Consider the following 17719-nt stretch of genomic DNA (forward strand, 5'->3'; position numbering starts at 1 on the left):
CAATCAGTCTGTTTCATCCTAAGCACTTCAGGAAGGATTCTGCAAAGTGGGAAAAAACCCACAGCTAGTGATGGAGAGAGCTCTTACTCAAAACCTAATTACCACCTCTGACACCAGCAGTGAAGAAATTACTGACAAAACTGGTTCTTGAATAAGTTCTCCCTTCTGTCAAGTTTTCCATAATAAAGAAGTCCCTCTTTAAGCTCTCTATGGTTAGTTTGATTTAGAAGAACAGGGAACAAACTCAGGTTATTGGTTCTTACCTTCAATCCTGTTTTTTCATCATCACTACCATTATTTGTAGATGGTGTTTCATCCCCTTGCCTGGAAACCAAGACAAAATCTTCACTGTTAAGAGTGGATACCGAGTCTGAAGAGACACTGATTTTTCCAACAGAAGCCTTGTCATCCATGACTTAAAAAGGAAGTTCGATTCATGAATGAGATTAAATATGTTATAAACTCCTGAAAAACAAAAATCATAAAAATACTTATATAAAACTTTATGCTAAAATGCTCAAACTTTTCTTTTTAAAAACCTGCTGACTAATTATAAAAACTAACTCATGTGACAGCACAACCAAGCTCCAACTCCTCTCTCAGTGCACACTCAAAGTCCTGCCTTCATTTTGCTAAGCAGCACATGCTATCACAGCACTGGTTTCCACACCTCACAAAAGGGAAGTTAATAAAACTCTTTGCAGTATCTCATGGTTATGTCACTCACCACTTTCTACACAGCACACAAAACAGGGCCCTGGAACATACACTCCACTTGCTGACAGTTAAGGCCAGCACAATAAAGTGCATTTACTTCCTTCAGTTAATACCTGCCTTCACCTAAGCTCACGAAAAAATAAATTTATCTATCAGAGCTCACTGTATGCTGCAGTCACATTCTTTTCCCCCAAACAAGAGTTTGACCTAACTCTTGATATTTTGCTCTGAAACCTTGGGACATAGAGCATTTTATAAATCTATGCTGAATCTTCTGTACTATAAGGAGCAATAAAAGCAAAGACTTCCAAGAAGCAGGAAGAACGGCGTAGGCTGGATCAGTACTGAGAAGCAGAGCCAACAGAGGATTTTAAAAAGCTGGAACTGGCACTGAGAGGCATTTAAAGAAAGGAACAAAAGGTGAAGTTCAGCTGCACACCTTGAACTCTACAGCACAGATTCCCAGAATATATGGCTCAAAACAGACTGCCGTGATAAAAATGGGTGATGAATTTCCCAGAAATCCAAATATACCCTCATCTCAATGGCTCAGGTCTTTACAAACTTACAAGCATAACCAAACTCAAATGCTTTTTCAGCCTCCAGTTCTACCTTCCAACCTGGAAGCACCATCCCAACCTGGCTTCCAACAGTGCAGCCAAACAACAGAGACCTGGCACAGCCACAGGCTCAGCTCAGCATTCCTGCCTGAACCAGGAACAACACCCCAGAAATAGCAAAGCCTGCTTTTATTCCTATCAATGCCCTCCTCACAGCCACCAATACAACATGAAATCTGCCAGGAGGAGAACTTCTAACCAATTACCTATGAAGTCATGTCATGGTCCTGGAACATGTTTCAGAGAACAACTGAAGCAGAGTGTAAGAGGAAGGATGGATGTGGCATGTTCATGAATGACAACACACCTGTGGTTATTTGATTTCATTTTCAAAATCATGTGTGATATTTAGATATGCTTTTCAAAACCATTTTAAGATCTAACTTTCAGTGGGAATTCCTGGCTGAGAAATGTAGGCAATTTGAGAAGTTCTACATACTGTGTCTATCTGGTATTACTCACATGTATCTTAAAGGTAGGGCTGAGTTCTCATTCTTAAAGTTGCTTTTATTTTAAGAATTCATATTAAATCATTTGTATAGAAGTTCTGTATTGCACTCTATATAACACATAGATCTCTGAAAATACCTAAATCAAAGATCTTGAAACACAGACTAAAAATAAGCATCAAACACTAAATACCCCTTTGGCTTTACTGTTTTCATTCAAACAGAGCAAACCCATCTTCCACACTGACAGCAGGAGTAGAGAAGCAGGCTTTGATCACAAGCAACTGTAAAGATCATCCAGGCAAGGATCAATTTAGCACTTTATTTTGGTATAGTGTATCTGTCTTGAAGTGCTCATTTCTTCTATTTCCCAAGTGTTTCAATCCAACACCTTTCCCCACCATTCCCTTCAATTCAATGAGAAGCTTCCTGTGTTTTTCCAGGCTCCCTGGCTGCCCTAGTGGTGTAAACAAATCCCACACGGATCCTGGGCACAGCTGGCCCAGCCTAACCCCACAGCAGTGTCACAACACTGAATTGCAACACCAGGAGGTCCCAACCAGCCCAACTCTGCCAGTCTAACACTGAGCAGAAGTCTCATGAAATTGCACAAGATAAGAGAGCACAGGAAAAGGGACAGTGAAAAAGGCGACTGAGATAAGCTTTTGATGTAGCAAAGCTCGGATATCCAACTGGAATCAGCCACACAGGTTCACTGGATTAATGCTCAAACACTCCAGCTGCAAAAGCAGTCTTCAAATATTAAAATACTACCTGAGATTAACCAAAATTACTATATCCTCACACTTTGCTTTGCATGGATTTAATTTCCTCCATTCCTTGCTATCACTTTGTTCCTTATAGGTTACCACATGGATCATTTTATGTGAATCAGAAAGCTCACAGTGGTAGAATCACCAGCAGAAAGTCTCCAAGGCCATTAAAAGAAGGGCCAGCCTAGAAGGGCACACATCAAAGACCAGCAGAGCAATTATATGCAGCTTAAGACTGCTCTGGAAGCAAACCCCAAGAGCAAACAGCAGCAGTGACAGTGCTCTTTAGCAATACCTGCAACTGGTCTCAGATCCAAAGCTTTCTGCTCTCCCAGTTTAGGACCAAAGACCTCAGCCAAGCACAGAGCTTAAGTTTTGATGTTCCTCAGAAAGCCAGTGTCAGAAAAAAAAAAAACAAAAAAAAAACAGAAAACCTTCAATTTTACATTATGGGAAGAGGCTGAGGCTTGAACACCACCTTGAAACACATGCAACAAGTGAAGCAAGGCATTTTTAACTATGGCAGCTCTCACTCCATTCCCAAGGAATACCCATTTTCTGGTGCTTACAACATCCATAACCACACAAAAAGACAGCTGTGAATGAAAAAATCAATACACCAGGCATGAACTTCTTCAACCTGAGAGTCAACAGCAGATGTACCATCCTAGCAAGGAATTTACAGGGAAATAAAATACAAAAATAAGTTCTGGGTTTCCAGGGCAGAAAACAGAATAAGCATGAGAACAGGTGAGCAAACCAGAGAGAAAAAGAGACTTTTTCCCCATTCTTATCTTTCCCAGCTTTTGTAACTTAGCTGCAGTTCCTAAAGTGATTCCACAAAGTTCCAATATATCTGATGCAGAATGCACAAGATAAAGAACAATATAGCAATATTAAATAAATTACTGAAGAACAGCAATTCATTTGCCTTAAAAAGCAAAGTTAGAAAGCTTGGCATGCAAAACAAATTTATATCCTCTATCCTCCAAAATATGAAAGCACTAAGTATGGTATTAAAAAACATGGAAAACAAGTAGGTGACATACAGAAAAGACACTGAGGTGGCTGAAATACCTAAATATAATGTATTTTCTGTTTCTATTCCTCTGGCTCTGTGCACAGCTTAACAACAAAGTCAGTATGGTTCAATTTAAAGATACAAAGCTGCTTTCCAAGTGTTCATCATTAGCATCTTAGTGTGGGTGAACAGTGGAATTTGTGGCAGGGTTCAGAGGCTTTACAGTGCAGTTTGCAAAGCTGTGTTATGACAAAGAACCCAGCATTCTGTAAGACTCTGAGCTCCTACAGCCTTGGACAGCTGTGGGTTTTTCTACCTAGTGCACATTTGTTGTTTTAAAATACATTGCAAGCCTGAAAAAAAAGCCTGGAAAATGCTCCAGGTCAATGCCCATGTTTTACCACAGCTCTGGAAAAAAACCCACAACAAACACCAAACAAGCAATCAGCAGCAATCTTTTTTCTTCTCATGTATCACATGATTAGTCTGCTTAATCATGTCTGATCTTTACCCACCTTCCCTGTGCAACACATACTCTCAAATGCAACAAGAAGTCCTTGGCACTCAAAATGAAGCAGGAAAGCCAGAGGAATACTGCATGTGAAAATACAGATTTAGGATGACTAAAGAGTAATTAACAAAAAATAACAACTACAAGTCTAACTTTTCTGTTCATTTTACAACACATTGACAGCCACAGATGTTCCCACTAATTTCAAGAGCCAGAAAGAAAGAAGATATTCTTACTTGGAGATAACGGTGCCTCTAATTCCACCCCTCTCCTCACAGACCTCAGGAAGAGGAGTGAATCATGAGACACCATGTAAAACCAGGCATCAGACAAAACACATGAATTAAGCTAATGCAATCTTTGTTAACAATCCTTAACAGGTTGATAGCTCAAACCTGGATTGAAAGCAAAATGATGTTGGCAATAGCTATCTGCTCAGAGAACAAAACTCTAATTTTAGGCTCTTGTAATCAGTAAATTCCCCATCCCAGAAACAAGCAGCCCGTCCTGGGAAACTGCAGTTTATAAAAGAAATGCTGACACTGCCTTAGCCAGCCCAGCACAGGAATGCTGCTGGAATGAATTAACTATGAACAGTTGGTTCATCCCCACGCCACAGCTGACACTCCCCCAGCACCAGCCCCATCCCTGTGCTGTGCAGCTGAGCTGGACAGGACACAGCACAGGCTGGGACAGTGCAGCCAAACAAACTCTGGGGATGATGCTCTATGTACTGCTGGAGCTCCTCTCTCATAAGGATTCAAACACAAAGAGGGAGCTACGCTCACCACACAACCAGAGCACTTTAAAAATACGCTACGGAAGAACCGGGAAAATAAGAGTTACATTTGATGTGTGCTACTAAACACTGTCTGCACTTAAGGCTGGAAATTGGAAAAAAACCCCTATGCCAAGCTCCATTTGTTAATTTGTTTACTGTGTACACAGAAGTAAGTTTGCTCAGGCCTTGACCTTTTAAGCAGAGGCCTTTAATAAGAATACAGTATTTCTGCAAGTCAATCAGCAATGGGCAATTCCTGTAATAACATTAAGTAGCCAAATGTCTTGGGCATCCTATTGAGCTGGGCTTTAACAAAATCTGTAAGTAAAACAAAATGGGAATACAGATCAAGCCATACCCGTATGCCCTATTTGTTCTCCACCTTGTATTCAAGAAATAAACACAATCCTTTTCCTCTACAAACCTCTCACATGATCTTTTCCTTCTCTCCAAAACACTTTTTTTACTTCTTCTCTCCCCCAAAGTGATTAGGCAAATCTACATAAACAACCAGGTTTACTTCCAGCAGTTCGATTTCCACTTAATTTTTGCTGATAAGTGCTTTTAAATCAACTTAGCACAATCTGTTCATACTTAATTTCACCCCTAACTGACACAACCAGTCCTTAAAAATTATCTACTCGGGACGATTTAACTGAAAGAAACATTTCCTTGACAACAAGAAGGACAAAACCCGCAAAAAATCCCACGGAGATTACGGTACACGAAGCAAATAAAGGCGCCCGCACGCAACGAAATGCCACACTTTGGGATCCACCTGGAAACGACAGCAACAACCGACACCTCGCGACACGGAGGGGACAGCGGGTGCCGGCCGGTCCCTCCGCCTGCCCCGCGCCGCCCGGGATGGGACGCGGGGGCAAAGGCGGCGGCTCGGGGGGTCCCGGGGACACTGAGGCGGTGCGAGGCGGGTCGTGCCTGTCCCCTACACCCGAAGCTGGGGAGGACGGGCCCGGCCCGGCGCCCCCCGCCTGCCCCAGGACTCGGCCCGGCCTTGCGGGACCCGGGGCGGCCTCGCGGGCCTCGCGGGCAGAGGGTACGGGGAGGCTCCGCGCCGGGTGGCAGACACGGCCCCGGGGGCGAGGGAGGGACCCGGCGGCAGCGGAGCGCAGGACAGCCCCCTGATGCCGCAGAGCGGGAGGGAGCGGCGGCGGGGCAGCGCCGCGGGGCGCAGCGGGGACGGGGCGGACGCGCCCCCCGGCAGCGCGAGCCGCACCTACCCCGGCCTGCGCCGCCGCCGCCGCCGCTCCCGGTGCCGGGCCTGGGCCGCCGCCGCCCCACGTGACCGGGCGGAGGGGCGGCCCCGCCGGTCCTTCCGGGCGCGGCTCTTCCGGCGGGCGGACAATGCGGTTCCGAGTCGCGGTGCTGGGCTGCGGTGGCGCCTGTAGGTCCCGGCGGGCCGGCGGGGCACGGGCGGCGGCCCCGGAGCGCGGCGCGGAGCGGCCCGCGGCTCCCGCTGCCCCCGCGGGCCGCGCTCGGAGGGCGGCCCGGCCCGGCCGGGGCCGCGGCGGGGCTCGGGGCCGCCCGGGGGGAGCGGCGGGCGGCCGGGCCCGGCCCGGCGCCGGGGCGGCGGCTCACGGCGGGTCTCCTCCCCTCTCTAGGTCCGTAGCCGGAGGCAGGAGCGGCCGCGGGTGCCAGCGCGGGGACGCGGCCCGACGCTACAGGTACGCGCCCCTTGCCTCCTCCATCCCTCCCTCCCTCCCTCCCTCCCGGGCCTGGCGCGGACAGCGGCTTCCCCCGCTCTCGCAAAGGGCATCGCCCTCACATTGTTTTGGGATGCTGCGCGGGCTCCCGGCTGAGCTGTGCTGGAATATTCATTTCCCGGACCCCGGGAGGTAGATGTGAGGGGCCGGGGCGATCCGCGGTCGGTAAAGGCCGAGGAAGCACGTGTTTCCAGCGGGGAGCCCTGCACAGCCAGCGGCAGCTTGCCTTGGTCTGCTATCCTCCCGAGACAGCGGGCTTGGGATTCATTTGATGCTCTTTTCTCTTGGAGATCAGTAGTAGTTGAAACTGAACGTGCGCCAAGGCAAATCACAACTTTTCGGTCTGCAGTTTCTCTCGATGTGGCTCTTGTAGTCTGCCAGAGATAGGCTGAATGGCCGGAACAGCTGTGGTTAACAGCACAATTTAACTTTAGCGTGGGTGCTTTAACTGCATTCATATTGTATGAATTTCCAAGGTCGAAAAAACAGACTCACAACTGGACTTGCTCTTCACTGTCCAGAGAAAACACCAGAAGAAGCAGTTTGATAATGCCTAAAATTCTCTGAAGATACATCAGGATGATCTGCTCCTGTGGTTTATTTTTGCCAAAGGCTGTTGCCTCTTAAAATTAAGCTTTCAGCCCTAGAAACAGGGTCAATCAGGCAGTGCTGAAGGTGACTGAAAGACTGGGTTCTGCAATTCAGCAGAACTGGCTGCACTGCAGAACGATGCCCTCCTGCTTCCAAACTTTCCCTGCTCTCTGTTTTTTGAAGTCTTCTGAAATCCTTCCCTAATTTTTGCATGCTATACACTGGAAGGTACACTTGATGGGTGTGATCAATGAGCAGGTCATGTTTCCAAATGCTGTCTGAGCTGCAAACTCAAAAAAAACCCTGATTATTGACAGATGCTTCCAAAAATATTCTTTAAACAGTTGTCTTGTGTGTTCATTCATTTCACTGGGCACAATGCCATTCCTGTGTGTACACCCAGCTGACACTTCATGCCCCAAGAGAGCAGTATCTGCTTTTATCTATACACTTCAAAGCTTCCTTTCGAGCTTTATGTGGTGTTTGTAATAGTTGGGAGGTGTAAGTTTTGCTTTGTTTTGTAATTTTATCTAACCAAATCTTGCATCATTTAGTCTCCTGTTATTTCTTCACTTCCTGCAATCCCTGTGCTTTGGCAGGATTGTGTGAGCAGTGTGTCATGCAGAAATCAGTGTAGTCTTATAAATTCTTAAAGCAACAGTTGAAAGATAAAAGAATGGTACTTGGCTTATGGAACATCCACTGTTCTTCATTCCAAGTTATATCAAAACAAGAACAAACTCCCTAGAGAAGTGATCTTCCAAAGAACAAGAGAAGGAGCAAGGCTTCCTGTATTCACCAAGTCTTCAAAACAGGGAGCTTAGTGGAGGCCATTGTGAAGATCTTTTTTCTGTAATCTTAGGAAAAGCCAAAACAACACGCAGCAAACCAACTCTTGCAGAAAAACTTGAACGACAATCTAATGCATTAAACACAGTGCTGCAAAACCCATAGCTTGCTAAAAATACAGTTTCCCTCTACATCCTAACTCTTTAGGATATTGCTTTAGGAGAATTCCTGTCATAGCACCTCTAGTTAATATTCAGGCTTCATTACATTAAAAAAGGTAAAAGTTATTGTAATGTGAGATGTAAACTTGAATTTGTTTTTTCTTGTAATGGACTTCGATGTGTACCTAGGATAAAAAGCATAACAGCTGATAAACACCCACTTTATATTATTTCCTTAATTTTTTCTAACCTGCTCTTAGGAAACAAAAAGTACTCATTGCTTGTTTTGTTTCTGCTGCTTTTCCTTAGGTGTGCCAAAATGTCAGAAAGATCAGATATTCTTCATTTCAAGTTTGACAACTATGGAGATTCAATGTTACAGAAAATGAACAAATTGAGGGAAGAAAACAAATTTTGTGATGTCGTGGTCCATATAGATGATGTTGAAGTTCATGGGCATAAAATTGTCTTTGCTGCTGGCTCTCCTTTTTTAAGAGATCAATTCTTACTGAACGACTCCAGAGATGTAAAAATCTCAATCCTGCAGAGTTCGGAAGTGGGGAGGCAGCTGCTTCTCTCCTGCTACAGTGGCACTCTGGAGTTCCCTGAAATGGAGCTGGTGAACTACCTGACTGCTGCGAGCTTTCTGCAGATGAGCCACATCGTGGAACGCTGCACTCAGGCCCTGTGGAAGTTCATCAAACCCAAGCAGCCTCTGGAGAGCAAAGAGTGCGAACAGCAAAGTGACTCTTCGGAGCTGAAGGAGCATCAGGGGGATGATGACTCTCTGCAGCAAGACTCGCCTTGTATTCAACCTTCAGAAGACAGCATGGACATGGAGGATAGTGATATTCAGATCATCAAGGTGGAGTCCATTGGAGAGGTAACAGAAGTTAGGAATAAGAAGGATCAGAACCAGTTTATTTCTTCTGAACAAACTGCACTGCATTCATCAGAGCCTCAACACTTTCTTATCAACTCCACTGTTGAGAACAGAGCAAGTGAAATAGAGCAAAACCACCTCCACAACTACGCCCTGTCGTATGCCGGCAGCGATAACATCATTCTGGCCTCCAAAGATATGTTTGGGCCTAACAACCGAGGGATAGACAAAGGCCTCCAGTGGCACCATCAGTGTCCAAAGTGCACAAGAGTATTTCGGCATCTGGAAAACTATGCTAACCACTTAAAGATGCATAAACTATTTATGTGTCTGCTCTGTGGCAAGACGTTCACTCAGAAGGGCAATCTGCACCGGCACATGAGAGTGCACGCAGGCATCAAACCATTCCAATGTAAGATCTGTGGGAAAACGTTCTCTCAGAAATGTTCCTTACAGGACCACCTCAACCTGCACAGTGGGGACAAGCCCCACAAGTGTAACTACTGTGACATGGTCTTTGCGCATAAGCCCGTTCTGAGGAAACACCTTAAACAGCTGCACGGTAAAAATAGCTTTGACAATGCCAATGAAAGAAACGTGCAAGACATAACGGTGGACTTCGATTCATTCACGTGTAGCGCTGCTACAGACAGTAAGGTCTGTCAGCAGGCTGATGCCAGCCAGGTACTGGATGCAGGGAAGCTGCCTCAGGCTGTGCTCAGTTTAAGAAATGATAGTACCTGCGTCAATTAAGCAATTAAAGCTCGCCCTTTGTAGGGATCATGACTGAGAGGAGCAAACCGCTGGTTTGCCTTCTTCCCTAAACTAGTGGTGTGCCCCAAAAGGCTACAGATGGTTGGATTGCAAAACCTGGCAGGTCTTCAGCCATCGCTGTTAGTCTTACTTGATATTTTCTGTGAATAGCAATCCTCCTTCAGGTTTCTGTCTATGTCTCTACTGTGGATTAAGGGGTTAATTATTTCATTTCTCTCTGATTAGGAGACTCAAGACTAACACCTTTTGAAAGACTGTTGCTGTGGGCTGCAAGTAAACCATCTGCTGTGCAGTTAGAGGCCTCTCTGTGTCTGGGCAGATGGAGGAAAGCAGAGGACAAGTGTGTGAGATAACCCGGTATTTTTTTTTAAAAAGCACTGGATAACTGAAAACACTCCATATACTTAAATTTAAACTTACCTCTTAAAATTACCTTATCCCTAGACTCCTGCAGTTGAAATGAAGTATTTTTGTGTCACTTTTTTTGCCCTTTCTAAACTTATTTCAAGGAACTTCTGCTGCCAATCAGTGCTCTCTTAAAAACTCTCAGGGTTTTTAACCTCAACATGCATTATGAAAAGATGAAACCCTAAATGATTTGGCAGGGTTAGCTGATCATTGCTTAGAGCTGTTCAAACTGAGGATAAATTGCAGCTCTGGAATGTGAGAGGCTGGTGCCTGGAGTGCAAATGTGACCCGTTCTTACCCTGGCATACCTGGGATTTTTAAAGGGCACTTACCAGTGCATGTACTGAGACAGGCTAAATACTTCAAAGCTAAAAGTTATTCTCCATCTTCCGTAAGTTTTGCATCACAAACCACAACAGTTGTTGGGTTTAGAGCAAAGCTGGAGTGGAAAATACTGCTGACACTGTGAAAAGAATATTTTTAAAGCTGCAATGTGTAACAACTCCATAATTTTTTTTTTGTTTTTTTCCCCCTTAGTTCTTGTATGTCTCTCCTTGATGTCTAATAAGGGCCACATGTCACTTAACTTTAAACAGAAATACGTGCTATAAGAACTTAACATAAAGTTTTTTGATTTCTTGAACTTTTTTGAAGTGACCATTAGTGTTTTACAGATCCTAGGATGAGGTATAGGTAGCACAATTTCTATAGGTTAATATATCAGCTATTGACTGTACTCAGCAATACCTCTTGCATACAGCCTTAAACATCAGATGTAGCGGGAATGGCATGTTAATTGGGATTCTGGGATTATACCATGCTGCTTCTCAAAAGTGCTGTGGAATTATCCGCATCCCAGGCAGGCTGAAAGAATTCATTTATGTGAGGCACACCATTCCCAGTAGATCAGCACTCTTAGTACTGAAGTGTAGCATAGACTAATAGTCCAATGGCTGATCCTCGGCAGAGAACTGCTGGTTGTGTTTGGAATAAGGATTTCTTCCAATGCAGCTCTTTTCCACAAGGTTTGCCGTGAGGCTGAGATTATGCTTCCTACCTAAATGTAGTACTGTTGGTGTGTTTGAGTGAGGGCTGGGGGTGAAAGGCTGCTATTGTATGGTTAAAAATGTTGAACAGGTATGACCAAAGGTGTGTTAGAGCAAAAAGCGTTGTGTGTGTCATTATCAAAAGTTGGTCTTGCTCTTTGGTTCTGTGTGTGTAGAAGTCAGGATTTCCTTACGCAGACATTACGCTGATGGACGTTAGAACACGTTAATGTTGCAGGACGTTTTCAGAAATCCACGTACTTTGAAGCAGAAAAAGAAGGTGATTCTGTGAATCAGTTTTTGCAATTGAGTTCTTGAACTACTGTACTTGACTGTTACATGAACTCTTACATGGACAGCTATGAAGTAAGCAATTTGAATTACATCAGGGCATTCATCTTTCAAGTTGTAGCAAATATATTTAGGCCTAAAGTCTAACTATTTGAAACTTTTTTAATTATTGTTCAGGTTGCTGGGGTAGAAGATAGGTTTGCATGGGAAGAACTGTTTTCCCTCTTGAAGCCACCCACTTTAAGAGTTGTTTTGAACTAAATTTGATCGTGACAATTGCATCTGACACTTGCATTCTTGTTTGACACTTGTTTTCAGGCAGAATCTTCTGTATTGTTCAAACATGTTGATAATCTATTATTCACTAAATGGAAATAAGTTATAGTGCTGTGTCAAAATGAAGACAGACATGGAGAACAAGAGCTTACAGAGCCAGGTCAACGTGCTGTAAGGTACTAGTGAACAATCCAAGGCAATATGAATATGGACACAAAAAAGAAAATGGTCTTCTGCCACAGAAAGGAGTAAAACTGCACAAATGCTAGGAAACATGGCGGCAAAATGGACAGTATTGAAAGCTTTGTCTATCTGGAAAGTTTTGGGTTTTGTGGAGTTATGAAGCTGTAATGTTACTGTAAGGAGAATCCAGCTTGTTGAAGTAGCTGTGGGTGACTTGAAGCTGATACAGAGACAAGGGGTTTCCTAAGAAACAGAAAAAATCATTTGGTCAAGATATGTAGGTGTTTCTGTCCACCCTGTGCTGTGGTGATTTGGACGTCTGAGAAGGCCAAGACTGCTGGGCTGCTCAATTAAAGGCTGCTGTGGTCGTTTGGCAAGAGCACGGCACAAATAAATAGGAAAAAGCAGAAATGCAGAAAACTTTCTTCACTGAAAATGGACACATCTGTTGGATGAAAACTGACTTTTACTAATGTCTGTGCTTTTGGCCTGGCAAAAGGGTGCAGACCAAAAGATTTATGCAGGAAATGGCTGCGTGACTCCAGAAACACTGGAGCTCTGAGGGCAATACACTGATGTAAAGTGTGCTGGTGGTAGAGTTCATCTAAAATTTGCCCCTATATGGAAAGGCAAGTGAAGAATATAGAAGAGGTATTAGAAAAGCAAAATCTGGCTAATGCTGCTTCTCTGAATTACAGATTAAAATGGAGTGAGAATTATGATAAATGGAATATGGAGAGGCAGCTCAATTTATAATAAGATGAACTTAATTGTCCATGTATGTAAAATGTTGTCTTCATTGCAATGTCCCGAGTAGTGAAAGATTAGATCCATTGGTTGTTGCTACTGATGCTGCATATTCAGATGAGGACTATGGCAGTTATCATAATCTGTGTGTTACTGTGTAGAATACCATTTGCTGGTAAGTGGATAGTCTCACAATTTAATGTGCTGTACAACTTCCTGCATATCCTAAAAATAACTGAAGTCTATTACAAAAGTATTTTAATAACTCCTCAATATATTAGGAATTTTTTTAATGTTGGCATTTTATTTATTTATGTTATATAGAAGAAGGAATTTTTAGAATTTAGGTTTGCCAGAGGTTTGGGCTCACCACTTCTGAGTGATGGTAGCTTGTGCAGCATGTGTTCCTGCAGCACATGCTGCAACTGCACAGCCTCCTGCATAGATCAGGGATGAGTCTTTCCTTAATTTATTTTTCTTTTAGAAGACATGTTTTGCAAGTTAGTAACTGATGAATTTGAAGTGTCAGTCTTTCTCTCCCCTAGCTTTCTGGCAAAACTTAGCTGCCGCTGAACTTTTGTTGAAATAACGTAGAAATTAATTGTGTGGGGCTGATTATGGTTTTCGAGTCACTGGGAGGAATAAAAGGAGGGAGAGTCAAAATGTGATACAAACTGAAACTGTCGAGAGAACTCTATAATGTCACGTTAAATGTTAATTTTTAAAAACAAAGAGGGGGAACACGGTGGTGCCTCCCGACTTGGTAAGGGGTGAGAAGGCCGGACGGACGCCTTTCCTTTGAGATTGTATAATCGATGGACTGAGCATTAGCTACCTCTTCACTGACTGGGCAAAAGTCTTACACTACGTGTGATAACCAAAGCAGGCGGGTCGGCGGCTGCCGGGCAATGGCCCGTGGCCGTGAAGAAGCCAGCAGCTCTTCGGGGCGGCGGTTCGCCGTGTCCCCGGCGCGTCCCGGCTGATGGCGAGGAGGAGCCCCGGTAGCCGCTCCCCGGGATGCCTTACGGGGGCGGACACGTCGCTACCTCTACCGAACGGTGGGCGAGGCGCGCCCCGGTGCCGGTGCGGTTTCCCCCAGCGGCAGCCGCTGTAGCAGTGCCAAGTCTTCTAATAAACGTGCTGCTAACTCTGTCTGCCGCCGCCTCTCATTTCCAGCGCGGTCGCGGCGCGCCGGGGGCGGGCGGGCGGAAGGGGCGGGCGGGGAAGCGGTTCCGGGGCGCTGCGGCACCGGCGGCGGAGCGGCACCGGCGGCGGGGAGCGGCCGGGCAGCGAGCGGGCCGGAGCGGGATCGCGGCGGGCGGCGGGCGGTCCGGGAGCCCCGGGACAGCGGGTCCGGCCGGCGGAGGCGGGGGAGCTGCGCCCGGAGAGACTTTCCGGCGGTGCCCGCGGGTCCCGCCATGGCGGCGGACTCGGAGGTGCTGCACTTCCAGTTCGAGCAGCAGGGCGATGCCGTGCTGCAAAAGATGAACCTCCTGCGGCAGCAGAACCTCTTCTGCGACGTGTCCATCTATATCAACGACACCGAGTTCCAGGGGCACAAGGTGATCTTCGCCGCCTGCTCCACCTTCATGCGGGATCAGTTCCTGCTCAACCAGTCCAGGCAGGTACGGATCACCATCCTGCAGAGCGCCGAGGTGGGCAGGAAGCTGCTGCTGTCCTGCTACACGGGCGCGCTGGAAGTCAAGAGAAAGGAGCTGCTTAAGTACCTGACGGCCGCGAGTTACTTGCAGATGGTTCACATCGTGGAGAAGTGCACCGAGGCTTTGTCCAAGTACTTGGAGATCGATGCTTCCATGGAGAGCGGTACCCAGGCCGCTGAGGGGTGCCACTCCTCAGATGCTGAACTAAGGAGCGGGGATGAGGTTTTAGATAAAGATTGTGAAATAATCGAGATCTCTGAAGACAGCCCAGAGAATGAAGAATACCCCGTGAAACAGGAGGAGGGGGAGGGCCCACATCCTGAAGCACAGAGCTTGGAGTCGGAAAGGAAGGACACAAAATCCCCAGAAATATCAACAGTGGAAATCGGATATAAGGATGATGAAATCTGCATCTTCAGAATGGATTCCATGAATGTGGCAAACGTAGAAAATGAACATTTTCCTCAGCCTTGCACTTCTTCTAAAACAAATTTATATTTCCCAGAAACCCAGCACTCCTTGATAAACTCTACAGTTGAAAGCAGGAATACAGAAATGTCAGGAAATCACTTTCAGGCTTTTGTCGGTGACAATCCAGAAGGAACTTCCAGTGGGGTGAACGGGTTCCAGAGCCTGGAGGATTCTGGCAGCTCATGGCGGCACCAGTGTCCAAAGTGTCCGAGGGGCTTCCTGCACCTCGAGAACTATCTCAGACATCTGAAAATGCACAAACTCTTCCTGTGTTTGCAATGTGGCAAAACGTTCACGCAAAAAAAGAATCTCAACAGGCACATCCGAGGGCACATGGGGATCCGGCCCTTCCAGTGCATGGTGTGCTTGAAGACCTTTACAGCCAAGAGCACCCTCCAGGATCACCTCAACATCCACAGCGGGGACAGGCCCTACAAGTGCCACTGCTGCGACATGGACTTCAAACACAAGTCTGCTCTTAAAAAGCATTTGACTTCTGTTCATGGAAGGAGCAGCAGCGAAAAGCCAAACCTGAACACTATTACAAAAGTTAAAATTGACTATGATTGATAGCTGGGCGATTGTGGAGTCAGACTCCACAAAAAAGCTCCTGGCTAGTGAAATTCTAGATGCAACTCCAGTTCCTGATCCCTGTCTAAAGGAGAGAAGCACAAACAGGTGGCTTGGTGATCCAAGACAAGCCTTGGAGCAGGAAACCTGCCTGCTGTGTTAAGGTTGCTATTGCTGTCAGTGAAAAAAGTTCTTTCCTAGTTGAAAGTAAACTGCAAAATACAGGAAATTCATCCATGCTTCTCTTCTATTATACTGAGCATATCCCGATCCCTCAATGATGTTTTATTTTTCTTGTTTTAAGGGCAGGCACTGCTGACTTTCAGACTATTACTGATACTGCAATAAGCTGAAGCCTGAGCCAAGGTGTTGGTGACAACAGCTGAGGGAAGGGAGTGTTTGTATTTATTCAGCAAGTCAGTTGTTCCCATCCAATTCCTGGATCATTCATGGTGAAGTCATCTCCTTCCTTGCCCAAACTTTGCTTCCAACAGAAAAACGGTGTGCTTTTATACTCAAGTTTGTGAGGTTTAAGGACACACAACAAACAAAAACTAATCAAGGAACCTTTCAAACTGTCTCTTGCAAACAGAGAATTTGTAAAAGAGAAAGAAACAAACATTACTGCCTTGGAGTTTATTTGTAACTGGATAGTCCCATGAAAAGGACTTGCTTTTAGTTTTATCAAGTTCTGAATTTTTATAAACTTCTATCTTCTAATAGTGGGGTTTTTTGCTGTCATACCAATGTTATAATTTGATAAGTTTAGTCCTGATTGTTGCATCATAACATTTGCCTTCATTTTTTTTGCAGATCTTAGCTATATGCACTCGTGTGAAATTCAGCTGTGTGCTGTTGGGTAATCACAGTTTCAATGCTAATTTTGAAACACAGGCATTTCTGTCTGACTAGCAATGGTTTAGACATAGAGGTCTCATACCCTGATTCTGTGCCACGGTAACACAGTAACAATGTGTGTTTGCAGAACTGTGTTTGTGCTTTGTCAAAGGTTATTTTCGTTTCATCAAGAGCATTGAGCTCCTATGATGCAGTCTGTTTCTCTGGCTGGTACATGTTTCTTCCACTTAATGTGATTTGAATAAAGAGTAATTTCAGTTAATAATATGATATAATGGTACTTACAACTAGCAAAAATCAGTAGCTCTTACTTCTGTCTATATCACACTTTCCTTCCAGTTTCAGAAGTGCTGTTTGAAGTTCTTGCTCTGAGTCCAGAAGTCTGGCTCAAATGCTTCAGAATCTGGCTGGCTCTAAAATCTAAGACAATAGTTTGTAATGTCAGTTCACTTTCTTTTCTTGTGAGTACACCAGCCCATTTGGGGTTTTATTGATCAGCTACCTGAGGGGGTTGGGTGTGTACAAGGTCTACCCTGCACTTTCCTGTTCCTACTTGTTACAGGCATGGTCAGGTGTATGCACGGGTATTTCCCTCATGAGCACTTCCCTGAGTGCCAAAGGGGAAACAAAATGATCTTTTGAAGTGTATCCTCTCTGGGAGCAGGTTCTGAATTATTTTGGTCGTGCATGTAAACATGAGAGGGAGTTGTGTTGTGTGACAGCCCACCAGCATGTTCTGTTCAGTGGCTGAGTGTCTCAGTAAGCTTTGTGGACAAACCCTGGTCTCGTGCACATGTTCACGTTAGAGGTGTTTCCTCTCCCCATCCCTACATGTAACCATGCCCTGTCATAACACAATAAATGAAATGCAAACAAGCCATTGTGTCAGAAATACATCTCGTTTTTTCTGATCACAGTTAATAATTCTGTGCATACCTTAACAGTTAGTATTTTGGCTTGCTGTGTTGAGTAAACAAGATGATGTAAACAAAACACTGTGGCGGTCATTTAGTAACGCGGTTTTCTGTCCTTCAGAGGGCTCCGTCTGACCCTCTTGTGCCATGAATTCTTCCCCCTCAGGAGCCACAGCTCTGCACCGCCGCGGCCTTGGCTAAGGATGTGTTATCTCTGCGTGACCGGAGAGGCGGCTGCGGCTCCCGCCAGCGCTCCCCGCACCTCACCGGGCCCCGCCGGCCTGAGGCGGCTCCGGGACAACCGACGTGGGCCTGAGGGCCTCCAATCCCCTCTTCCTCCTCGGCGCCAGTAAAAATAAAGTCATAAATTGCAGTTTAGAACGACAGTAAATAATCGGCACTAGCGGCGAAAGTTGCCGATTAAAATTTAAAAGGACAATAAATAATCGACGCCAGAGAGGCGAACGCTGCGCACCGAGGAACGGCTGAGGCGGCTCTGG

The 17719-nt window shown here is 45.5% G+C and overlaps 3 protein-coding genes across 3 annotated transcripts in view; 2 read left to right on the forward strand and 1 right to left on the reverse strand.

The window, feature by feature from the left end:
* The window catches only part of RABGAP1 (RAB GTPase activating protein 1), a 62582-nt gene extending 56405 nt beyond the window's left edge, over positions 1-6177 (reverse strand). Inside the window, exons 1-2 of the mRNA XM_079324493.1 lie at positions 6114-6177; positions 264-465 (exon numbers count right to left, since the gene is read on the reverse strand). Of these exons, the coding sequence (XP_079180619.1) occupies positions 264-413 (150 nt within the window). The 5' untranslated portion in view covers positions 414-465; positions 6114-6177. The remainder of the gene's footprint in view (positions 1-263; positions 466-6113) is intronic.
* Positions 6178-6195: 18 nt separating this feature from the next.
* Positions 6196-13899, forward strand: ZBTB26 (zinc finger and BTB domain containing 26). The gene is made up of 3 exons (XM_079324517.1): positions 6196-6277; positions 6495-6557; positions 8447-13899. Exon 3 carries the CDS (start codon positions 8457-8459, stop codon positions 9771-9773), a length of 1317 nt encoding a protein of 438 aa, XP_079180643.1. The 5' UTR covers positions 6196-6277; positions 6495-6557; positions 8447-8456; the 3' UTR covers positions 9774-13899.
* A 92-nt stretch (positions 13900-13991) lies between these two features.
* Positions 13992-17181, forward strand: ZBTB6 (zinc finger and BTB domain containing 6). The gene has a single exon (XM_079324518.1). The coding sequence runs from the start codon at positions 14164-14166 to the stop codon at positions 15445-15447; it is 1284 nt and encodes a 427-aa protein (XP_079180644.1). The 5' UTR covers positions 13992-14163; the 3' UTR covers positions 15448-17181.
* The last annotated feature ends 538 nt before the right edge of the window (positions 17182-17719 follow it).

The sequence above is a fragment of the Erithacus rubecula genome (assembly GCF_903797595.1).
Source record: "Erithacus rubecula genome assembly, chromosome: 21".
Taxonomy (NCBI): Eukaryota; Metazoa; Chordata; class Aves; order Passeriformes; family Muscicapidae; genus Erithacus; species Erithacus rubecula.

Excerpts from the sequence above, each read along its gene's own strand:
- ZBTB6 (XM_079324518.1), top strand. The coding sequence starts at position 14,164 with ATGGCGGCGGACTCGGAGGTGCTGCACTTCCAGTTCGAGCAGCAGGGC.
- ZBTB26 (XM_079324517.1), top strand. The coding sequence starts at position 8,457 with ATGTCAGAAAGATCAGATATTCTTCATTTCAAGTTTGACAACTATGGA.